Source organism: Musa acuminata, chromosome BXJ1-6 (assembly GCF_036884655.1).
Source record: "Musa acuminata AAA Group cultivar baxijiao chromosome BXJ1-6, Cavendish_Baxijiao_AAA, whole genome shotgun sequence".
NCBI lineage: Eukaryota > Viridiplantae > Streptophyta > Magnoliopsida > Zingiberales > Musaceae > Musa > Musa acuminata.
The window spans coordinates 12352671-12377519 of NC_088332.1; the positions used below are offsets into that span (position 1 = coordinate 12352671).

At 43.4% G+C, this 24849-nt stretch overlaps 4 protein-coding genes across 4 annotated transcripts; 1 reads left to right on the forward strand and 3 right to left on the reverse strand.

Annotated features, from left to right (window-relative positions):
* Positions 1–1055: 1055 nt before the first annotated feature.
* On the reverse strand, positions 1056–3696 carry LOC103974850 (uncharacterized). Its single transcript, XM_065187376.1, has 3 exons — positions 3347–3696; positions 1627–3159; positions 1056–1554 (listed from the first exon to the last, which is right to left on the reverse strand). The coding sequence occupies exons 2-3, from the start codon at positions 3133–3135 to the stop codon at positions 1267–1269; spliced, it is 1797 nt and encodes a 598-aa protein (XP_065043448.1). The 5' UTR covers positions 3136–3159; positions 3347–3696; the 3' UTR covers positions 1056–1266.
* Positions 3697–7395: 3699 nt separating this feature from the next.
* LOC135676326 (myricetin 3-O-rhamnoside 1,2-glucosyltransferase UGT709G2-like) lies at positions 7396–9201 on the forward strand. Its single transcript, XM_065187377.1, has 2 exons — positions 7396–8059; positions 8131–9201. Exons 1-2 carry the CDS (start codon positions 7552–7554, stop codon positions 9102–9104), a joined length of 1482 nt encoding a protein of 493 aa, XP_065043449.1. The 5' UTR covers positions 7396–7551; the 3' UTR covers positions 9105–9201.
* Positions 9202–19151: 9950 nt separating this feature from the next.
* Positions 19152–19860, reverse strand: LOC103987866 (mannose-specific lectin). The gene has a single exon (XM_009406308.3). It carries the CDS (start codon positions 19817–19819, stop codon positions 19304–19306), a length of 516 nt encoding a protein of 171 aa, XP_009404583.2. The 5' UTR covers positions 19820–19860; the 3' UTR covers positions 19152–19303.
* A 2164-nt stretch (positions 19861–22024) lies between these two features.
* Positions 22025–24536, reverse strand: LOC135676328 (wall-associated receptor kinase-like 20). Its single transcript, XM_065187378.1, has 3 exons — positions 23680–24536; positions 23537–23584; positions 22025–23257 (listed from the first exon to the last, which is right to left on the reverse strand). Exons 1-3 carry the CDS (start codon positions 24494–24496, stop codon positions 22191–22193), a joined length of 1932 nt encoding a protein of 643 aa, XP_065043450.1. The 5' UTR covers positions 24497–24536; the 3' UTR covers positions 22025–22190.
* Between the last annotated feature and the right edge of the window lie 313 nt (positions 24537–24849).

The following is a 24849-nucleotide window of genomic DNA, read 5'->3' on the forward strand; positions in this document are numbered from 1 at the left end:
CAGATTCGTTGTCACCTCGTCCCACGCACTAAGACTCGACTCGTTTGCATCGCTGGAAATGAGAACGACTAGGGACATTCAACAGTTACCCAAATTATTCCCTAGAATTTCATATGTTATATTGAGTCCTGAGTGCAGGGTTGGATTTGTGTTCCTTCTGGGTGTGTGAGAGGGAATGGATTTGGGCGTTGGAGATACGGAGGCGGCAGCGGCGGCCACGGAAGCGGGGCGTGGCCGCTTCCGACGGGCATGGCCGCTCCATTCGGCCTCCCACGAACTCTGGGCGACCGCCTGCTTGCTTACTTCGGACGGCAGATGTCAGTGACTCACGCGAGGAGGCTGCGCTCTGCTGCCGTTGCCGACCGCCACTGAGGGCGAGTTCTGATGTGCCCGTTGACCTCCCGCCCCCCTCCGCAGTCTGCGGCGTTGAATGGTCAACATATCAGGTGCCTAAGAAAGACGAGCAGAGAGCTGCCCCAAGGAAGCAGGTGGTGTGAGTCAGACAGCATGTGCATTGGTCCTCGAAGAAGGTGGTGGTGGCGGGAGCTCTGGGCGTTGTCTCAGCGCAGAGCTTGGGGTTGGGTTGGCTATTTCGGTCAAGGAATCGCAATTCACGAAAGGCGCATTGGAAATCTGCGGTGCCAGTTTCGTTCTTCCCTGTATATTTGACTTTGGTGATCCAAACAATGCACCTTTGCCTCCTCGAAGAATTCAATGACATGGCTGTAGTTAATATGCTTCTTGATCAAAAGAAGGTCAACTCCATGACCAAGGAACATGCTTGGACGGCGGAGGCGGCTACGGATATTGATGCAATGATGACACGGAATACATGACAGGAAATGGTCTTTCACTCGTTTGCCTTGGGAGATGAAACGATCAGATCTCTTAATTTATCCTACGTCGATTTCATCGGATTAATCCAAGTAAATATACAGAGTTAGGACATTCCCTGCAGGTTTTAGTGCTTCTTTTATATATATATATGGTCAAAAAATATTCAACCACATAAATCATACCCTCTATACTTTTGATTTTAATGAGTGTTCCCCTAATAAAAAGAAAACTTCATTTCTTCTCTTATATCAATCTGTTCATGCATCCATATACACATATGACTACTCCCCAACCTCCATGTACAACAGCGGTAAGCTTCGATGATACCAGGATGGAGATGAATTCCATCACATATTAGCAAGCGTCAAATCCATGCGAGATAGGATCATAGGACAAGGCAAGCATGCTGTGGTAATGTTGCAGATGCAACTAAGCTCTTCCAACAGGCGAAAGAGGTGGACAATACGGTACATAGCTCGTCGGAGACGCCCCTTGGACTATTGCTTCAGTCTTCCCGGCATGACGACGCGTGACCGTTCGTTCCAGCAACCATTTTGGCTCGCCGGAGTTATTGGTGGGATTCTTTCCGTGAATGATCGCTAAACCTATTGCGAAAGCCTGAAGCCAAGCGATGGACGTCCCAAACTCAACTCTATACAGTCCCTCCTTCAAAGAAACCATTCGGAAGACATGTCCATTTGCCCGCGATCCTCCTCCCTGAGACATCATATATTAGTCCCGTTAGACAAGGATGAGCTGCTTTGATGCAAGAAAGGAATTAAAGGATACCTGAAGGAAGCTTTTGCTTAGAACAGTCAGCCTGCAACCCTCATCCCAACCTCCGCAGTCGCATGCTCCTCCTGATCTCCATCTCTCGATCAAAGATGGCGGTTTGGCATCAGTTGAAGAGCCATGAGTTCCACCAGGAAGGACAATTACTGTATTATCTTCTGCCATTTCTTCTGGAACATTGACAACAATGGCAGCCAGCTCGCTGTTCAATGAGAAATCAACAGGCCCATGAGATGGTGGTGTTGGTTCAGCACCAAGCAACACAAACTCTCTTGTGACTTGATGACTTTTGGCATCATAGTTTCTCGATCTGCAAACGTTCATCCTGCCAGTGGCATCAGATACCAGCTGATGCTTCCCGCTCTTCCTTCCCAATCCAATCCAAGCTCCTGATTTCTTCTCACGTTGTTGAATGCAGTGTATTGTGTAAATGCATTCCAAATCATCCTTCTCTGTTTCGCTTTGCTGTGTCAACATTGCTGCAAGAACATCACCGTATGTGGATGAGAACATAAACATAGGCTGCCCATTTTCCCAAGCAAGTTGGAGAAGAGCGTGTTTGGTTTTATCAGGTTCTTTATATGTCAGATTTCCACCCTTCTCACTTAGGTTCTTTGGCTTCAGCAAAGTGTCAAACATCCTCCTCAGTGGACTACGCCTACTTGACGCTTCCTTACTGCCATCAAATGGTCTCACCAGTACTGGTGCAGAGGAACCATCCCTTGAGCTAGCACTTCGAATCATCCATGTTGGCCTGACACTTGACTGATGATTGGACGATTCCTTTCCCTTCTCGATTGATTTCTTAGTAGAGATTTCAGTCTCTGGTCGAAAAGTATTGAGTGTACCAATATGGGGAGATCCTTTGATGTCCTTAGCGTTGTCAAGATGGCAAAGTGACAAGCTTTTGGCATCATCGAAATATGACTCAAAACTATTGCGTCTGATCTGAGCACTGGCTTGAAGATGATCCCACAAATTACTAGAATCATGACATAGCTGCTGCCAATTGCCCATGAAATCTAGATCACGAGGATAGCCTTGGAGCTTCTCTGCATTTTCTGGTCGATGGGCTTGGGTCTCTGTGGCTTTTGCTCCAGGAGCTGAGGTTTGACCATTAATGATGCTGGAAGGTGGATGTAAAATTCCAGAGTCCATATGGAAGCACACATCAGAGCACATGGACTTCATATCTGCAGTATCTGCATCATTAAAGCTTGTGAGATGTCGAGATACAACAATCTCTTTCGTTTTGTAATCCACAGAAGCAAATTCTTCTTGCTTAGAAAGAGCTCTGCATGTGCTTCCAGTACACTGGGTAGACGACCCAAAAGTATGCAGCACTGGGGATCTGTTGTTGACAGAGTATGATCTTTTGGTTCCCCCACGAGCCACACATTTCTGATGGTACTTCCATCTCTCGAGCAATCCCCAGTCAAGAACTCCAACTTTCGAAGCCTTTGCATGAATTCTATCACCTCCCTCCATGTGGCATTTGCTTCCCATCGTGCAAATTGGAGTTCCTAGTTACTATGGGAAACACAGGGATAAGCTTGCGTTGTGATGCCCGCCGAATGGAAAAAGCTTGGATAAATACATCCATTAATTGCCAGCAACGTCGATTTCGGTTTTTGATGTAAAGCAAGATCATGGAAATATTTGTGCAACGCATAAAGAAGATGCAAGGAACAAGAAAGAACTGATATAAGAGACGCACCGTGGAAGAATGGCCGGACATCGAGGAAATAACTACAAGGAAGCCGTGATTCTGCCTTCGTCGGCTGCGCAATAGGCAATCCGCCAACAACACAAGCCCAGAGTAGCTGAGGCGACCTGAGAAAAGAAGAGGAGCTCACTGTGCGCACGAACAGAAGACGACGCGGTCGGTTGGTGGGGGAGACGAATCGCCGTTCTCCATCGAGCAAGCGATCGGGATAAGGATTCGTTCGTACTGCTACTGAATGGTAAACTATGGCTCGGCGCGAGGGGACGAGGAAGAGGACGAGGGCGGGGCGGAGCTCCACCCGTGAGCACCTCGACTCCCGGCTACTCTCCTCCATGTCCTTGCGGTGTCGGTTTTGTTACTGCAGCGATCAAAGATACGTCATGTCAGAATTTATTGGAATGTTTGCCTTACGGTGCAAGTGGCGCACCGAGGGATGTTGGAACAGCGAGTTCGGGCCCGCCTGCATCAGCCAGTGGATGAGTGCCGACACTGGTTGGGTTCGGCGGATGATGGTCGCAATCTACCATCCAATTCGAGATGAAGACATGGTCACATTCACGGTTAGGCCACGGGATCAATCATCAGGTATGTCGTTCGCTGCCTTCGTCGTCCCTTTTTTGTTCGTATCTTATTTTGTTGATTCATGTAATCGTAGTGAGCAGTAGAAATTTGATGTAAAGAGGTAATTAAAAATTTTATTATTTCTTTTTCTATATGTCTCTTAGCTGTTATTGTTCGGGGCTGTCTTCGTTAATTGGGTGATGCTGTCAGATGTGCTGTCTGATTACCTCTGTGTCTCATCTGATGTGATCCGCCAACCAGAGTAATTGTGCAAATGCTACTACGACCAACACTGTTAGGTGCAATTGAGAGGTCCATTTTGATTGTTAGCTATACATCTATGCATAGAGGAGATGGAAGAAGGAATCATTGCATCTAATTCAGCAGGAAGGGGCTGAGAAGGGGAGCATGGCGGATCACGTACTGGTTGGTGTTCCCGTTCCCGGTGCAGGGCCGTGTCAACTCCATGCTGAAGCTGGCCGAGCTACTCTCGATGGCCGGCCTTGACGTCACCTTCATCAACACCGACACAACCACCACCTGATGGCTCGCTACTCTGTCGCCTACGGGCGGCTGCATGGTCCGGAGACGCTGATTCCGCTTCAGCTCCATCCCCGACGGATTCGAGGATGAGCGCCGCCGATCCGTGCTAGATATGATGGCGTCGCTGCGAACGCGGTCGGCCGGCCCTTACGATGATCTCCTCCGCCGAGGTGGCGAGGGTCACGGAGGATGGCCGGCCCTGACGTGCGTGATTGCCGTTGGGTACATGACCTTCGCGGCCGACGTCGTGAGAGAGGTGGGAGTCCTCGCCATGTTCTTCCGCACGGTCAGCGCCGGTAGCATTCGGTCCTACTTGTGCCTCCCGGAGCTGCTCCGAACTGGGAGCTCCCGTTTCCAGGAACGCACTACGATACACTACACACCTTGATCACCTGATGGTTGCGTTACAGTCCCACTGACGATGCTGATCTCTACGAGCCAATGAGGAACGTGCCGGGCATGGAGGGCTTCCTCCGCCGGAAGGATCTAACAATCTTCTGCAGGAATGAAAAGGACTCCAGCGATCCAAGACTCGGACTCATGTGCACCGCCGCCGCCGACATGGTCCGTGCGCCAGCGCTCATACTCAGCCACGTTCGAGTCCTTAGAGCCTTGCGCGTTGGAGCACATCCGTTAGCGCTGCCCCGTCACCTTCTGCTCTGCTCAGGACTTAAACTACCTATTGATTTCATAAATATATAAATTGAAAATTATTTACCTTATTTTTTAATCAAATATTATTCGTAAAATTGAGATTAAAGTTTACATGTGATAAGATGCTTTGTATAAATGAAGTTATTTCTTGACATTAATAATATATGTGCTTTTGTAGTTGAATAAATTTGATTATGTATTGATATTTAAATTTAATTATGTCTAAATAGTTTGAATAAAGTTTTGATTTAATAAATGTCAAATCAATTATTAGATATCATCTGTCTAATATAATGATGAGATCTAATAAGGATTAAATATAATATTAATTCTTTGACATATAATATATAACTCATTTAGAATTATAAAAACATATATGTTAAATAGTTGAAAATTTTTTCAAACTTTCAATTGTTTTTGTTTGTTGAGTTACACATGTAACCTCAATTTTTATTTTATGTCAGAAATTAATTAATTATTAAAATTTAAAAATTCTAATGATTTATTGGATGTATATTTTGATATGCTAATTAATTATCACTTTATATGGGTGATCTAAAACCAAATTTATTGAATTAGTTTCCTCAATTTCTTATATATTTTATGTTAAAAAAGAAAATAAAAAATACATCTTTTGACTAAAAATTTTTGAGTGGCACATTTACGTCTAAGTATTTTTTTAAATTGATTTAGATTTATTTTTTAACTTAGTATTTTAAGTGTCAACTGTGTTGAATTAATATTATTTTTTAATCAAATTTTGGGATCAAATTTCTATTAAGTGGGGGGAGGAATGTAATCATCAATAATTTTTTTCCTCCTTTAACATAAATTAATTATTATAAATAATATGTTGCTTTATTTAAATTATTAACTTCTATATTTATGTAGTATGATTAAGAAAATAATTAAAATTATTTTTTCTTAATCATGTTGATAAGTTAATAATTATATTAATTAATTTAATTTATTAAATTATTTATTTTCTAGTGAGTGATGTAATTTTTAGAAAGTAAATAGTTTAAATTCTATTTTTGTTGTGATCAATAAGAAATAAATATTATAATTCTATCTTTTGAGTGAAAGTAAAATAAAAATTAAATTATTATTCATATTTTGGAAAGATCTCATCTTTTTTCTCTCTCTCTCTCTCTCTTATAAAAGTGGCTCTCCTTCTCTCGTTCGTCATAAAGCATAGCGATGGAAAAATTTAGAAGAGGATCTCCGAAAAAGAGGTAGGATTATATATGAATTTTAATAATAATATTTTGTTTTCTTGTATATGTGCTAATCATTGTGTTTTATCTTGGTTTTATGTATTTTTGCTTGAAAACTATGAACAGATCACAAGGCTACAGAGTAATCGCTTATCATAATAAGTAAAACTACCCCAAAATAACTCCATTTTCACGTGTCACGGTTTATTTTTTTTAAACTATAAAACAGTATAGAACATCAACCATCTCAACGCCCTAGAATCCTCCAAATAATACCTAGTTGAATAGGTGTTTGGGGTAGTATTGAGCATTGATTGGATTTTACAAGTTCAAATATCAAGTCTATGGGAACTTTTCATCGCACCTGACAATCAATGAGCAATCATTTGCAAACTTATGACTATTTGTTTACTTCAAAATTTTTGTTTTCTCTTTTCTCTACATTCTCTCTTGTATACTGAGTATTTACTTAATTACTTGTAAAGCTATATTCTTCGCGAGACATTGAGATTTGTCCGTTGTTTACTTTCGAACTAATTAGTTTACTCTTTTATAAGTTCTAAGGACCCGAGTGATATTACAACTAAGTTAACCTTTTATGAAAAGCTAACACAGGTGTACCTTATGACTTAGACAATCCTTGCTAAGTCTATAACATGACCTTGAGAAAATCCTTGCTAAGTCGTAACTTAGAAAATCTTAGTTAAGTTTATGACCTTGAGAATTAACTTAAGAAAATCATGGGTTAACTTGACTCGGATATTAAATAAAAAAATAAGGAGAGAGTAGAAGGAGATAATTATGAAAAAAAACAAAGTTTATCTCAAATATATTCAATAAAAAACTTAATACAACTCATTTAGGCATGACAAGACTCTCGATAAAACATATCACATTTAATCTCGTAAGGGATTAAATCCAAATTCAAATCTTCTATCTCTCTCGAATACCAAATACCAAATACCAAATACCAAATTATAATTTGAATTATTAATTATCATACGAACCTATAAAAGTTTAATACAAATGCTGCCACCACTCCGCTGTCAGGAAAGCGAACATTGCAATTCAGTGGTCTATTTTGATCTAATTGTTAGCTATCCATCCACGGTCACAGTTTGTGAGGTCCATTTTGATTTGCTAGCCATCCATCTATGCAAGGAGATGGAAGGAGGCATTATTGCTTCCACCCCAAACGGAAGGAGCTGAGAAGCGGGGAGCATGGCGGATCACGTGCTGGTGTTCCCGTTCCCGCTGCAGGGCCATGTCAACTCCATGCTGAAGCTGGCCGAGCTGCTCTCGCTGGCCGGCCTTCACGTCACCTTCCTCAACACCGACCACAACCTCCGCCTGCTCGCTCGCCACTCCGTCGCCTATGCGCGGCTGGACCGAAGTCCCAGATTCCGCTTCCGCTCGATCCCCGACGGATTCGAAGACGAGCGCCGCCGATCCGCGTCGCGCCTGCTTGATCTGTTGGAGTCGCTGCAAACGCGGTCCGTGGGCCCTTACAAGGATCTCCTGCTCGACCTCCAGCACCGAGATGAAGATGGTTACAGAGGATGGCCGGCCCTGACGTGCGTGATAGCCGATGGGATCATGACCTTCGCGGCCGACGTCGCGAGAGAGGTGGGGGTCCCCGCCATGTTCTTCCGCACGGTCAGCGCCTGCAGCATTTGGTCCTACTTGTGCATCCCGGAGCTGCTCCGGACTGGGGAGCTCCCTTTTCCAGGTATAACTACGATACGCTACATACCTTGATCACCTGATAGTTGCGTTACATGGTGGGTTACGTGGCCACAGACGATGCTGATCTCGACGAGCCGATAAGGAACGTGCCGGGCATGGAGGGCTTCCTCCGCCGGAGGGACCTATCAATCTTCTGCAGGAATGCAAAGGACTCCACCGATCCCAGACTCAGGCTCGTGCGCACCGCCACCGCCGACAGTGTCCGGGCGCGAGCGCTCATACTCAACACGTTCGAGTCCTTGGAGCCTTGCGCGTTGGAGCACATCCGCTCCCGCTGCCCCGTCACCTACTGCATCGGCCCTCTTCATGCCCTGCTCAGGACTTACTACCGATTGACTTCCGGGAGCGATCACGAAGAAGTACGCAGCACGGCCTCCGCCAGCTTATGGCAGGAGGATCGGAGCTGCATGTCCTGGCTCGACGCGCAGCCCGGCAGGTCGGTGGTGTACGTGAGCTTCGGAAGCCTCACGGTGATGTCGCCCGAGGACTTCACCGAGTTCTGGCTCGGGCTGGTCAACAGCGGGCAACGGTTCCTGTGGGTGGTGAGGCGGGACCTGGTCGACGGAAAAGAGTTGGGCGAGGGAGCCGCCGCCGCCGGAGCGACAGCAGCGCAGCTGGAAAAAGCGACGACGGAGAGGGGGTACCTGGTGGAGTGGGTACCGCAGGAGGAGGTACTAGGCCACCCAGCGGTGGGGTGCTTCCTGACGCACAGCGGATGGAACTCGACGCTGGAGAGCCTGGTGGCCGGCGTTCCCATGCTGTGCTGGCCATTCTTTGCGGACCAGCAGACCAACAGCAGGTTCGTGGGGGAGGTGTGGAGGGTAGGATTGGACATGAAGGACATGCACGGCAGGGACATCGTGGAGAAGATGGTGAGGGAGATGATGGAGGGAAACAAGGCAGAAGAGTTGAGGACATCCGCCGCTAAGATGGCGGAGATGGCAAGAGACAGCGTCTCCTCCACCGGCGGCTCATCCTTCACGGCATTCGAGAAGCTGATACAGGATATCAGATCTTTGAGACCCTAAAAATTTGTTCTACACTCGCAGTTTGATGAACAAGTTACAAGAATTTGTTGTTTTGCTTTAGTCATATGGAAATCATCAATCACCTACTTGGAATCTAGTGGCCTCGATTTCCGATTGGAATCTGCGCCTGCTTGCATTACGACAACGCTAATTGCGTGCCTTAGAATTTCTTGCAAAGGTCAAAAGATAGTGTGTGGGATTTGACTGATGGGAGAGCGATAGATTGCAGAAGATAATTATGAGAGACGGCAATTGTTGGCCAAAAAGTAAAATGGCTCCGATTAAGGTTAACAAATAACAAATATACTAATCGTAACGAAGAAAGATGAGCTATATATGCATTGGTGTTGGTGCAAAATCGAAAGAGATACATTCCGAAGACATGCTTAGTGATTATGCATTTTGTTATTGGAAAACTTGATTTCTAATGAACGTAGGATATGTGAACCCGACATGTTGCACAAATTTGGAAAGAACTGCTTCATTATATTAGGGATACAATCCACATCGAGTAAAAGGTGTTCATCCAGGATGAGTGGCAGAATGCTAATTATTGGTAAGAGGATAGATAGAACAAAGGGTGAGACAAGGTGGAACAGTAGAATAAATTATATTTTGAAACACTATTGATAAGGTATATTTTGGGTCCGGGTCACGTCATAGTCAATGCCACGCCACGCTATCACCAGATCAGCAAGAGGAGTACCCTCACAGTCGAGCCATAATCCGTACCAAAGTGTTTCTCGGTACGCCTTGTCCCAGAAAGCTCGGGACGGTGCCGTATGGCGGCGCGTCCCGGGACGACGACCACACAAAATCGCGTACGGCTAACCCTCGTACAATAGTATAAAAACTCATGATCGAGATTTGGTCTAAGGGGAGGCAAAACAAACAACCAAGCACTGACTTACTTATTGAGAGGCCAAAGTCGGCAATCACCCGACGAGGGCCTTCTGTACAGGAGAGCGACCACCCCCCGAGCCACGACCATCCCGACGGAGAACTGCCAACCAACATCCCGATGGAGAGCCGCCAACTAGCATCCCAACGGAAAGTCACCGACCAATATCCCAATCGAGAGATGCCAATCAATATTCCAACGCCAGCACCCCATCCTAAGGGCGTGACCGACCATGGCAACCAGCTCAGTTGACCGAAGACTCCCAACATCGATCCGTGGATCGAATCATACTGACTCATCAGTCACAACACATCAGTTCATCAACAACCATAATAACTTATACGTCGAACCTGTGGCTCCACTAACCTCGACACCCCAGGTTGGAAACCGACCTCAACTGGAGCATTTCTTATTATAACTATAATCTATGGTGATTATATCTGTGATATCTAAACTAATCCGATTTGGTTTGATTGTGCGCATAAAAAATTTGACATGATTGATGGGAAGGATCGAATATTTGCTCGAGCTGAAGAAACTCGAATGCTTATTTATTGATCGACTTATACAAGATCAAAGTCAATATATTTCTTACACAAAAATCAAGATCAGTATATAATCCCTCTAATACTTAGTTCAGATCGAACCAACGTATAATAGAAAGTAATTGATTTTAATTATTGTACCTCAAATAATCTTTAAAAATAAGTTAACTAGTATGAATATTCTTTAATACGAGTATAATATTATCTCCTACTCTCGTTTTTTTGGGTATAGACAAATAATTTCTCTGTCCATTATTTGGACATTTTTATTGTTAACTATTCTCAAGAATAAGTAGGAAAATATTTTTATTGTTGACTATTCTCAATAAAATATTTTTATTATCCATTAATAATGCAGAATAAGTAGATGAAGACTATTCTCAAGAAGCCTAAAGTTATCACTTATTATTTTTATTTATCCTATATTATTAATTTTATATTTTATGTTTCTTTCAATAGTTGCGTGTGGTTAGTTAATTAGTTTTCAAAGGTCTAGAATTAATATAAATAAAGGCCTCCTCTAAACCTATAAAATTATCAAAAAATAATATCTTCAAGTATTGTGAATGTTTCTACACCATTATGAGTTAATTTTCTTCATCAAGTCAGTTTATTAGAATATTTTTTAATAGTGATTTCTTATTTTCATTTCAGTCTTGCGTAAGTTGATATCAAAGCTTTGCTCTTGGTGTTAGTATAATAGGTTTGTGGTTAGAAAATTAAGTGGTTTGCTCTACACTCATCACGTATAATAGATCTTATGTATCATAAACCTAATTTGCTAAGTACAACTCTATAACCCATTAAGATGAGGTTTAGAAATAATAACGATGATAATGACAATGGTATTATCGATGATGGTAATGACAAGTTCGATGGTAATGGCTTTCATGATGGAGACAATGGCAACAATCCCAATAATAATAATGGGGGAGTGCCAGCCCTATAGGTGGCGATAAAAATATAAAAAGTGAGGATGATACAAGAACTCTGAGAGATTCGCGACATTCTCACTAACTTAGGTTTGGATGCCATCAAAATTCATGATGATAGTAGGATTAATCATGTCATAATTGATACTTATGGCTAGCCTAATCATTAATATGTGCATGCAATCTAGGTAATCAGTCTATAAAAATGTCTCAAACAAAGAAGATAAAATTGTGGACTATCACATAACCAACCAAAAACAAGTTTCAAGTGCAACTCAACCTTAATACTTCCACCAACCTGATACTATTTGCCCACAACAACCAATAATATATGATGACAACTCAAAAAATGATAATGAAAGGTACAAAAGATATCAAGCACCGCCTAGACGAAATAAGTTATTCGAGGATTACTGTCTTAAAGCAAACCTCTCTAATTTTAATGGCCACATCAACATTGAAGCTTTTTTTGACTGGAATTATGAATTAGAGAACTTCTTCGAGGTGATGGATGTTCCTGATCACAAACAACTCAAACTTGTTGCATACAAGTTGAAAGAAGGTGCAACAACTTGGTGAGATACATTATAGAATAACAGAAGAAGACAGGGTAAGGGACTGGTACAAACATAGTGAAAGATGAAGCAACTTCTTAAAGGAAAATTCCTACCTTCAGACTTTGAACAACTATTGTTTCAATAATACAAAAATTACATCCAAGGCACTCGATCTGTAATCGAGTATACTGATGAATTTTTATGCCTTTCAGCTAGATATAATTTATCAGAGTCAGAAGACCAATAAACAACAAGGAATATTAATGGACTAAATTTTGTAATTCAAGATAGAATGTCTTTAACTCTGATCTAGATAGTAGATGAAGCTCACAATATGACATTAAAAACTGAAATATTATTAACTCGACCTCCAATTGTAACATAATAATTCTCTATTCTGACAGCATAATATACTCTTAATAAAGAAAAGTAAGTTGGACTCAATAAAACCTACAAATCAAGACATAAATATTGGAGGAGCAACAAGACAAGCTAAGCATATCCCGACTATTACAAACAATCCATATGCTTGACCCTTAGTTGGAAAGTGTTTCAAATATAGAAAACTTAGTCATCGTTCTAATAAGTGTCGTGTTCGTAAGAATGTTAACCTTATAGATCACAAAGATAATTAAAAAAAAGGAGATGCCCAAGATAATATAATTGGTAATATTGATAATACTAAAATAGTAGAGGAAGAAGGGGAACACGTCGCATGTGTCGTGAAAAGATTATTTCTTACCCCCAAGACAAGAAAATCTATCTCAGCATAAGAAAATATTTCACTTTCAATATAGTATTAATAACAAGGTCTGCAAATTGATTATAGATAATGGAAACCGTGACAATATTATATCGAAATCACTAATAGGATACTTAAAATAATAATAGAAGCTCATCTAACACCATACAAATTATGGTGGATTAAAAAATGCTCAATTATCATTATAACTGAGATATGTAGAGTTTCTTTTTCAATTGTGAACAATTACAAGGATGAAGTTATATATGAGGTAGTTGATATGGATACATGCCATGTACTAATTAGAAGATCATGCCAATATGATGTGAATACAATCCATCTCGGAAGAAGTGTATGTATTTCTATGGAATGAGAAAAAGTTTATCATTCTAAGTACTAACAAGGAGAGATGTTGATATCTCTTATCTATTTCTAACTATGTTGAAGAATTTATTGTCAAATTCTAAAGAAACGATAATATATATATATAGGGTAACAATGAATTCCAAAGTTGACAATAGAAAGAATATCAACGCTCTAAATCATCTTCCAACCATTTCAATCTCTATCGAAGTCCACTTGTTCTTATTTAAAAAAATTATATAAATTTTTAGATGTACCGAAAGGTGTGGGGTTCAAACCCAGGAGTAATCACGGGACTGGACTGGGTGGGAATATTTTTGACAGTCCACTTCCCAAGTGGAGCTCGACACCATGAAGTCTCTAGGGTTCCTGGCCATGGGATGCCCGGAGGAGAAGAGGCAGAACCGGCCGCGATGAAGGAGGTGGCGGAGGAGATCGAGTACATCATCAACATTCTCGACGTTGGCGGTGTGGAGAAGCGTTACAGCGCTTAGCGATGCATGCAATGCTATCTATCATTTGGTAATATAGTGTTGGGAAGAAACCTGTTAAAACGGAATAATTCTTTTCTTCTCTGTGTATTAAAATAGGTTCCTTATCAAAATACCAACTTGATATCCAAATGAAAATATCAACCAGCACAGCATAAACAATAGAACAAAATTCAATCACACAGTGAGACCAAATCTTTTTAACGTCGAAAACCCAATATGGGAAAAACAATGGGACCGTAGTCCACCTCAAACTTCCACTATCAATAATAATGATAACAGGTTTACAGTAGGTCTTCTTTAGAATCTCCTATTCTAGGTCTCATAGAGTAGATATCGTAGGAAAGTACCTTAGAGAAAGTAAACTGCAGATCAATACCGTTAGGATTGTAGAGTTTGCTGCAAGGATTCTTCACATAAAATTTGGGCCGAAACTGATAACGTTTGGCCACCGATCGTCAAGCAGAAAACTCAGAAGCCTAATCTTTCTCTCTCTATTTTTCTCTCTCCTCTTTCCTATGCACGTTGTCGCACGCTGCAATCTCTGCCGTCACCCAATTTTGCCCTTTCTCTCTTTCTCTGATTTGGGCTCGAACAACCCAATTTATCCAAGCCCACATAGGGGCTGGACCCAACAATTCTCCCCCTCTAGCTCATATGGTGGGATGTACCAAGCCCGCTCTTTGCCTACATGCTTCAAGCTTCTCCTTAGGCAAAGACTTTGTCAACATATCTGAACCATTCTCATTGGTATGCACATTTTCCAACTGTAATTCTTTCATCTCAAGCACATTACGAATCCAGTGATATCTCACATCAATATGTTTGGATCTAGAATGGTATGTTGAATTCTTGGAGAGGTGAATGGCGCTCTGACTATCACAGTAAATAGTATATACTTCCTATTTCAAGTCCAATTCCTGTAGAAACTTTTTCATCTATAAAGTTTCCTTACAGGCTTCAGTAACTGCTATGTATTCTGCTTCTGTGGTTGATAGAGCAACACACTTTTGTAACTTAGACTGCCAAGAGACTGCTCCTCCTGCAAATGTCATCAAGAATCCCGAAGTAGACTTCCTGGAATCATTATCACTTGCCATGTCTGCATCTGTGTACCCTTCTAACACAGGTTCATCATCACCAAAACATAAACACAACTTGGAAGTACCTCTTAGATATCTTAATATCCATTTCACTGTTGCCCAATGTTCCTTTCCAGGATTAGAGAGAAATCGACTGACAACTCCAACTGCATGAGCTATATCTGGCCTAGTACAAACCATAGCATACATCAAACTGCCTACTGCAGATGAATAAGGCACTTTGGACATTTCTTCTTTTTCTTTCTCACTTGTAGGACATTTGTTTCGAACTCAGCTTGAAATGACCAGCAAGTGGAGAACAAACTGCTTTGGCTTTACTCATATTGAATCTTTCAAGAACCTTTTCAATGTAAGTCTCCTGAGATAGCCAAATCTTTCTTTTCTTCCTATCACGAAGAATCTTCATGCCAAGTATTTGTTTCACCGATCCTAAGTCTTTCATGGCAAAAGACTTACTTAGCTCTCTTTTAAGCTTTCCAATTTTTCCAACATCATGGCCAACAATCAGCATATCATCAACATATAGAAGTAAAATAATAAAATCATCATCTGAAAATTTCTTCATAAACACACAATGATCAGATGTGGTTCTATCATACCCTTGGCTCATCATAAAGGAATCAAACTTCTTGTACCACTGTCTAGGTGCCTATTTGAGTCCATATAAGCTTTTCTTAAGCTTACATACTAGATTTTCTTTTCCCTTAACTTTGAAACCTTCTGGTTGCTCCATGTAAATTTCTTCTTCTAAGTCACCATGAAAAAATGTTGTTTTTACATCAAGTTGCTCAACTTCTAAATTCAAGCGGGCAGCCAAACCAAGAACAACTCGGATAGAGGACATTTTTACAACCGGAGAAAATATTTCTTCAAAGTCAATACCTTTCTTCTGATTGAATCCTTTCACAACTAGTCGTGCCTTGTATCTTTGTTGTGAGCTATTATTTTCAGTCTTCAATTTATAAACCCACTTATTCTTGAGAGCTTTCTTCTCTTTAGGCAACATTACCAAGTCATAGGTGTGGTTCTCAAGCAGGGATCTCATCTCTTCTTGTATGGCTTTAACCCACTCATTCTTATTCTCATGTAGAATAGCTTCTTGGTAAGTTTCTAGCTCTCCCCCGTCAGTAAGCATAACATACTCATGTGGAGGATATCTGGTAGAGGATTGTCGCTCTCTAGTGGATCTTCTCAATGGAATCTCAACTGGTGGTGGAGGTGCCTGTTCAGTTGGTTCAGCATCATCAACTGTAGGTGTATCATCACTTACATTCTCACCATGATCTTCTTGTTCATCTCCCCCATGATCATCATGAACTACAGGTGAAGGAACTGGACCCAAACTCCAAGGAATATAAACAGAGGTTTCTGGCTTCTCAATATTATCACCATCATCAAACAATTGGTCTTCAAGAAACACAACATCTCTGCTTCTAATAATCTTCTTGTTCATTGGATCCCATAATCTATACCCAAACTCTTAATGATCATATCCCAAGAAGATACATGCTTTTGTTTTACTATCAAGCTTGGACCTCTCATCTTTGGGAATATGAATAAATGCTTTACACCCAAAGACTCTCAAATGATTATAAGATATATCTTTTCCTCTCCATACTCTCTCTGGAACATCATCTTTCAGAGGAACTGATGGAGAATGATTTATCAAGTCAACTGTAGTTCTCATAGCCTCCCCCCAAAATGACTTTGGTAACTTAGCGTGGGAAAGCATACACCTAATCCTTTCTTCAATGGTTCTGTTCATCCTTTCTGCCACACCGTTCTGCTGAGGAGTTTTAGGAATCTCAAGCCTGATACCATGAAACCTGCAATAATTCTCAAAAGGACCCCTGTACTCGCCACCATTATCTGATCGAATACACTTTAGTTTTATGTCAGTTTCTCTTTCAACACTGACATGAAACTCCTTGAAAGCATCACCTGGTCTTTAGATTTCAAAGCAAAAGCCCACACTTTTCCAGAATGGTCATCAATAAAAGTAACAAAATAAAGAGCACCTCCAAGAGTTCTAGTTTGCGTAGTACAGACATCAGTATGAACTAAATCAATAACATCTGATCTTCTAGATGATGGATATGTCTGAAATGCAACTCTATGTGTTTTTCCAGCTAAGCAATGATCACAAGATTTAAGAGATGTACATTGCAACTCTGGTAAGAACTGCTTTCTAGCAAGAGTTTGAAGTCCCTTCTCGTTGATATGCCCAAGCCTCTTATGCCAAAGATCTATACTACCTTTTTGAATTGCATTAATCTCTCATTTGTGTAGCTTAGCTTCCATGACATAAAAAGAGTTAATCTTCTTTCCTTTTGCCATAATCAGAGAACCTTTAGTGAGTTTCCATTTGCTTTCACCAAAATAATGTGCAAAACCCTCATCATCAAGTCTACCTGTAGATATCAAGTTAAGACGAATATTTGGAACATGCCTTACATCTTTGAGTATCAATTTGCTCCCAATACTGGTCTCCAAGCAAATATCTCCAATACCCATAATCTTAGATGTATCACTATTTCCTATTCTGACATTACCAAAATCACCAGTAGTGTAAGATATAAAAAAATCACAATGAGAAGTGACATGAAATGAAGCACCAGAGTCAATTACCCAATTACTGTCCTGAGCTACAAGGCTAACACAACCTTCATCACAGACAATAATGATATTACCTTCAGCAGTAATTGTATTGGTCTCTTTCTCATTTTTCTTCATTTCATTCTGTTCTCGCTTCCAAAACCTACACTCTTTCTTCATGTGACCTGGCCTGTTACAGTGAAAACATTTGATATCTCTTCTAGACTTAGGATCTTCCTCTATATCCATGTGGGTTTCTGCTATGACTTCTTCCACATCTTTCTTGTTTTTCAGTAACAAATGCCCCAGAAGAAGATTCACCCTGTTCTTTCCTTCTGGCATCTTCATTTAGCAAACTGTCTTTAATCATATCTATGGTTAGAGTTCCCTCTGGCGTGGAGTTACAAATAGTCACCACATACGTTTTCCAACTTTCTGGTAAAGAGTTGAGAAGTAATAATCCCTGCATCTCATCATCTATATTCATTCATTTTCATAGCAACCAACTTGTTTGCAAGACTCTGAAATAGGCTTATGTGCTCAACAATGTTACCATCATCTTTATACTTCAAATTTACAAGCCTTTTGAGGAGAGAAATTCTATTTCCCACTGTCTTTTTCGCAAAGAGGTTTTCTAACCTTTGCCAAACAACATCAGCTTTGGTTTCATATGAAATATGCTTATGCAAGTTTATATCCATCCATCTTCTAATATAGACAATGGCTTTTCTATGTTGAACTTCTCATTCTTCATCGTCCATAGTAGAAGGTTTATCTTTAACCTTGATAGGCTTATACAAATCTTTGCAATATAGCAAATCTTCCATCAGACGCCTCCAAGTGGAATAATTTGATGAGTTCAATTTAATCATACCATCTGACTGCTCCATTTCAATCACACAAGAAAAACTAGCACCAAACAACCTGTTGCTCTAATACCACTTATTGGGAAGAAACCTGTTAAAGCGGAATAATTATTTCCCTCTTTGTGTATTAAAATAGGTTCCTCATCAAAATACCAACTTAATATACAAATGAAAATATCAACTAGCACAGCATAAACAATACAGCAAAAATCAATCACACAGTCAGACCAAATCTTTTTAACGTGGAAAACCCAATATGGGAAAAACCACGGGACCATAGTCCACCTCAAACTTCCACTATCAATAATAATGATAACAGGTTTACAGTAGGTCTTCTCTAGAATAACTAGAGGATCAGAATAACATCAAGATCATATATCTTGACTCAAGAAAAGCATATCTTCATCATGTAAGATGGATCTCCTCAACAAGAATTCTAGATCTCATAGAATGGATATCGTAGGAAAGTACCTTAGAGAGGGTAAACTACAAATCAACACTGTTAGGATTGTAGAGTTTACTGCAAGGATTCTCCACATAAAATTTGGGCCGAAACTGACAATGTTTGGGCACCGATCGTCAAGCAGGAAATTCAGAAACCTAATCTTTCTCTCCTATTTTTCTCTCTCCTCTTTCCTTTGCACGTCGCCGCACGCTGCACGCTGCAATCTCTCTGCGCACGCTGCAATCTCTGCCGTCACCCAATTTTGCCCTTTCTCTCTTTCTCTGATTTGGGCTAGAACAGCCCAATTTGTCCAAGCCCACGTATGGGTTGGACCCAACATATAGACTTGCAGTGGATGTGTTCGGAATCCTTCACTTATCGAAGGAAAATAGGTGATTTAGCATTTGGATTTTCTTATGGGTGATTACTTACAGCTTCTAATCTTGTCGATCTATTCACTGTGGTTGGTGTGATGATGCTGTTTATGCGATGGAATTAGATTGGTGGTAGTGGTGACACCTTTTCCTTTTCATATTATAACAAGAGCAAGTCAATGACAGCCCACAGAGAAGACCACAAGACAAGCACTTATTTGGACACACCAACAACGCATGCAGCGCCTCAAAGCGTGCTTATTATCGCAGAATCACCACCGCCAGTCAGTTCTTAGTCACCATGGCGATCTTCCTGTTGTTGACGTCCTCAGCGGCGGAAGCGACGACCACCGGAGTGCCGGTGGCGTTCCGGGATATGACGACACCGGAAGTGCCGTAGTTGGTGCCGGTGGCCCAGATCGCAGGGCCATAGATCACCACATTGCGATCCCTTTGCAGGACCAATATATAGTTGCCTCGGTCCCTCGAGGTGTTGGAGGCCCACAGAGCGTTGCCGTTGCTGTAGATCACAAGGTTGCCGTCCGCCTGCATCTTGAGGATGCAGTTGTAGCCACGGTTGTCCGTGCCGGAGGACCACACGGCATTACCGGAGTCGTAGAGGACCAGGTTGCAGTCTGACTGTATAGTGAATCTGTAGGACCCGTACGTCAGCGACTGCCCCGTGTAGAGCGTCTCGTCGGTGTAGAGAATGTTGTCGGCAGTGCAAGACGGTATGAGAAGGCCGAAGATGGCCGGCAGGAGGAGGAGGAGGAGGGCGGAGGTGGGAGTGGAAATCGCCATTGTAGATGTGGTATGTGGAGCTGGTGATGAAGAGCCAATAACAGCCCCTCCATTTATAGATGCGAGCCCGTAGTGAAATGGTGAAAGTGATGCAGAGACCGGTGGTGGTAGAACAGCGATGCGTGTGACAGAGGTCGCATGGATATGGGATGAAGGTTGTACGGATTCGAGCAAATCAACAAACCTTATCCGTGCACGTGGTGGCAGCAGGAATGACGGCCTCTCGTTTGATGCACGAGGAAGGCGAGGGAATAAGATAATGTTTGGGTGGTCATATTTTTTTGGTTTTAAGTCTTCAAAATTATATGGATTGCTATCGTGGACGGCCTCCCGTTTGAGGCACGAGGACGGCAAGGGTATAAGATAATGTTGGGTGGTCTTATTTTTTTATTTTAAGTTTTCAAAACTTTATTAATTTCTATGGTTTATTTATTTATTTATTTATTTATTTAGACTTTTATTATTATCATTTACAACAATCGTTTTAGTTTTTTTAATATTTTCTGCAAAATTAGACAATGATATAATTAATAATGTTTTCGAAACCTCTTAACTTTTTTTTTCCGTTTTGGAGATGTGATTGTATTCCAACTCATCAATCTTAATTTTTTTTTTATTTAAACATGAGCAATAACTACATTATCATAGATGTTACAATCATAAACAAAAGCTTATTGTTCTTGACTAATCAAGTGATTAAGAAGAGGTTTAATTCGATTAGCTAGAGTTTTTGCGAGGAGGGGGGGGATATTGGATGAATTGTAAAAGTCAACAAAAGCTGCTAATAATGAATCTGTAATTGTAGACCAAAAATGAGTGAAAATATCAATAGTGAATCAGGAGATTTATCATATGCCATGGATTTAAGAGCAGTGGTAATATATTTTTTTTTCAGTAAAAGAACATGTAATTGAGTTCCAAATGTTATTAGATAATTAAGAAAGTACAGTGCAAGAAGAAGACTAAACATAGTCTAAAGAGTTATTTTGATTATTCAAAAGGTTGGAGTAGCAGTTAGCAAAGGTATTCATGATGAGATTATGATCATGAATGATTGAATCAAAATCATCAATTAGAAGATGGATAATGTTAAGTTGTCCATTGAGAACAACTGATCTGTTGTACAAATATCAGAGGGAAACAATAGCAATGGAGGATGGAGAGATGATGTTTTTCTTCTGCTCAAGAAGAGTTTATTTGGATTGAGGTACTTTTCAAGATTGCTAACATTAGATTTATATTATTTAGAAAAAGTATTACTAAGATCATTGAGATTATGATGAAAAGAAATCAATTAGACCATTGGAAACTCTAAGAATTCTTGATAGTAGTATAAAAGTTCTTCCGGTCTCTCTGCGACAAGTGGGTTTTTGTATGTTTCCGTAAACTATAATCGTCGCGATATCGTCTTCCACTCAGTTGCTTAGAGTAGTCACTTCGGGATGCTTGTAATGTCCATAAGGTCCACAAGACACGATACGTGAACGGGTGACACGGTGCGATGCAGACGACGGGATTCCCGAAAGGATCACATCTGGCGCTCGCGTGCCGGCCATCTTCAGCCTTCTTCTACCGTCCTGCACGGCCGACAACATTCTCTACACCGACGAGACGCTCTACACGGGGCAGTCGCTGACGTACGGGGCCAAAAGACTCGCTATGCAGTCAGACTGGAACCTGGTCCTCTACGACTCTAATCGTGCCGTGTGATCCTCCGGCACGTCCAAAAGCGCCTACATCTGCATCCGCAAGATGCAGGCGGATGGCAACCTTGTGATCACAGCAACGGCAACGCTCTGTGGGCGTCCGACACCTCGAGGAACCGAGCCAACTATATATTGGTCCTGCAAAGGGATCGCAATGTGGTGATCTATGGCCCTGCGATCTGGGCCACCGGCACCAACTACCGCACTCCCGGTCTCGTCATAGCCCGGAACGCCACCGGCACTCCGGTGGTCGTCGCGTCCGCCGCTGAGGACGTCAACAACAGGAAGATCGCCATGGTGACTAAAGAACTGACTGGTGGCGGTGATTCTGCTATAATAAGCACGCTTTGAGGCGCTGCATGCGTTGTTGGTGTGTCCAAATAAGTGCTTGTCTCGTGGTCTTCTCTGTGGGCTGTCGTTGACTTGCTCTTGTTATAATATGGAAAGGAATAGGTGTCACCATTACCACCAATCTAACTCCATCGCATAAACAACATCATCACACCAACCACAGCGAATAGATCGACATGATTAGAAGCTTTATGTAATCATCCATGAGAGAATCCAAATGCTAAATCACCTATTTTCCTTCGATGAGTGAATGATTCGGAACACATCCATTGCAAGTCTATATTACCAATTGATAGATAGCATTGCATGCATCGCTAAGCGCTGTCACGCTTCTCCACACCGCCAGCGTCGAGAATGTTGATGATGTACTCGATCTCCTCCGCCACCTCCTTCATCGACGGCCGGTTCTGCCTCTTCTCCTCCAGGCATCCCATGGCCAGGAACCCTAGAGCCTTCATGGTGTCCAGCTCCACCTGGGTCGCCCCCTCCTTGAGCGCCCCGTCGACGGTGTCCATCAGCTTCTCCTCCTCCACATTGCGCTGCACGTGCACCGCCAGGTTCACGTCGTCGGGACCGCGGTTGAAGTCGATGGCCTTCTGGGAGGTGAGCAGCTCCAGCAGCACCACCCCGTAGCTGTACACGTCGCTCTTGTCGGTCAGCTGGTAGTTGCGGTAGTACTCCGGATCGAGGTAGCCGAGGGTGCCCTGGGCGCAGGTGGAGACGTGGCTGATGCCCGGCTCCGCCAGGCGGGAGAGGCCGAAGTCGGCGACCTTGGCGTTGAGTTTGTCGTCGAGCAGAATGTTGCTGGACTTGACGTCGCGGTGGTAGATGGGGGGCATCGCGGAGGAGTGGAGGTAGGCGAGGCCCTCGGCGGTCTGGTGGGCGATGGCGAGTCGGCGCCGCCAGGGGAGGAGCGGACGGAGGCCGTGGAGGTGGTCGAAGAGGGTGCCGTTGGGGATGAACTCGTACACCATAAGAGGCTGGTCGAGATCGACGCAGCAGCCGAGGAGGCGGACCAGGGAGCGGTGGTTAACCTGGGAAAGCACGCGGACCTCGTTGAGCACCTGCTCCGTGGACTTGACATTTCCGAGCTTGGCGCACTTAACGGCCACGGGGGTGCCGTCGGCCAGGATGCCCTTGAAGACGTCGCCGTAGCCGCCGGAGCCGAGGAGATTGTCGTGCGCGAAGTTGGAGGTGGCCCTCTTGATTTCCCTCGCGGTGAAGTGCTTGGCGGAGCGTCCGCTGGAGTTATTGGCGTTGAGGATGTCCTGCCGCTCCTTGGCCAACCGCTCGCGCGCCTCGCGGATGCGGCGCTGCCGACGGTAAAGCAGCAAGCCTGCCACGGTGACGACCGCCGCCGCGCCCAAGCCGGACAAAATCCCTGTTTCATACGTTGCCGCCTTATTTGTTCATCATCTTGCATTCCATCAAAAGCAAGCAGAGATCGATGTTGTAGGCAGAAATTGACTTGGGCCGAGTCAAGGCAAGGCAATCGCCCGGGTAAGATGCACTCACCATTAAGAGATCAATGATGGGTACATCTCATCCACAGGCATTCCTCAACATTGAGAGATCGATGTCAATGATGCAGGTAAAGTATAGAAGTACCACATGTGGCTTCGAGATGAGTCGATGCATATAGTGCAGACAGAAATGCTACCTGCAATCAGAGGCCCATGGTTGGATTTGCTGCTCGAGATCGTAACATCTACATAATAAGGAAGAAGGAAATAGCGGGAGAGTTAGCCAAAGAAGCAGAGGAAAACAGAGCACAAGCAAACGAGGACTGCTCGAGGAACTCACTGTTGACGCAGACGCCGGAGAAGGGGTCCCACCGCAGGCTATCGATGCAGAAGCATCGCCGGATCGTGCCGCTGGAAGAGGGATCCGCCCTACACGTGGCGTTGGACCCGGCCTCGCAGTCCGCCTGGGTGCCGCATACGGGCTCTCTAGGCGACGCCCACTGCAGCTCCACGCCGGCGCGCTCTCCCCACTGCGCCACCGGCGTTCCCACGGCGTCCAGGTTCACGAAGCTTCGGATGGCGCTGCAGCCGGTGCCACTGGCGCGGATGGAGTAGGAAGTGGAGGAGCCGCCGGCGACGAAGGTGCAGCAGATGGGGAGCGAGCGGCAGGCGCTGGCGTCGGAGGTGCCGTTGGCGTAGACGTGGCAGAGGCTGTTGGAGGAGCAGTTGAGCGGGGAGAGGAGGAGGCGGGCGGTGCAATTGAGGAGCATGATGGTGTTGCTGCTGCTGACGTTGAAGGGGAGGGAGCTGTTGAGCTGGATGCCCTGGGAGGAGAGATCCGTGGTGACGCAGGAGCTTCTGGACACGAAGGCCGCCGGCCGGATGACGAGGCGCTGGGTGGAGGTGCTGATGGAGGTGACGGGGTACGAGGACCCGTTGAGGGCGTCGAAGAAGAGGGATTTGGTCGCGTTGTCGCATCGGATCTTGTAGGACGGGTCGCCGCAGCCGGCGCCCGTGCTCAGCGGGAAAGGGACGGACGTCGAGCCGCACGGCGGACACAACTTGGCCTTTGCTCTGGCGGAGAGGCAGAGCAACAGGGGGAGGAGGAGGAAGAAGAAGCTGAGAGGGTGAAGCGGGGAGGGCTTCTTCTTGGCCATTATGATAGGTGGGCTGAGTTGGATGACCGGGGGGGGGTTGGGGGTTCGGGTTTTAAGGTCTTCGTTCTTGCTCCTGCCATTGAATAGCGCAACATGGTGTTGGTGATATCACTTTCGTTAACAGTTGATGCGTTGACTAATAGGTTCACATGGTGTATGTAATGGGTACTGGGATGAGTTTGACTAATGCGTTGTGGGGCTGACCGTGATGTCGACTTGCAGTAGCAGCTAATTCCTCGTGAACACAACCGGTCTGTTTTTCTTGCTCTTGACAATTTGGCCCTGCGGGAACCTTTGGGATGTTTGGTTTCATGCTCGAGAACACAAGGATTTTAACTTTATTGTTGACTCGA

Excerpts from the sequence above, each read along its gene's own strand:
- LOC103974850 (XM_065187376.1), bottom strand. The coding sequence starts at position 3,135 with ATGGGAAGCAAATGCCACATGGAGGGAGGTGATAGAATTCATGCAAAG. Across the intron at positions 1,555-1,626 it reads TAAGCAAAAGCTTCCTTCAG|GGAGGAGGATCGCGGGCAAA; the intron begins GTATCCTTTAAT and ends ATGATGTCTCAG.
- LOC135676326 (XM_065187377.1), top strand. The coding sequence starts at position 7,552 with ATGGCGGATCACGTGCTGGTGTTCCCGTTCCCGCTGCAGGGCCATGTC. Across the intron at positions 8,060-8,130 it reads TGGGGAGCTCCCTTTTCCAG|ACGATGCTGATCTCGACGAG; the intron begins GTATAACTACGA and ends ACGTGGCCACAG.
- LOC103987866 (XM_009406308.3), bottom strand. The coding sequence starts at position 19,819 with ATGGCGATTTCCACTCCCACCTCCGCCCTCCTCCTCCTCCTCCTGCCG.
- LOC135676328 (XM_065187378.1), bottom strand. The coding sequence starts at position 24,496 with ATGGCCAAGAAGAAGCCCTCCCCGCTTCACCCTCTCAGCTTCTTCTTC. Across the intron at positions 23,585-23,679 it reads CTCCGGCGTCTGCGTCAACA|ATGTTACGATCTCGAGCAGC; the intron begins GTGAGTTCCTCG and ends CTTATTATGTAG. Across the intron at positions 23,258-23,536 it reads CCATGGGCCTCTGATTGCAG|GGATTTTGTCCGGCTTGGGC; the intron begins GTAGCATTTCTG and ends CGTATGAAACAG.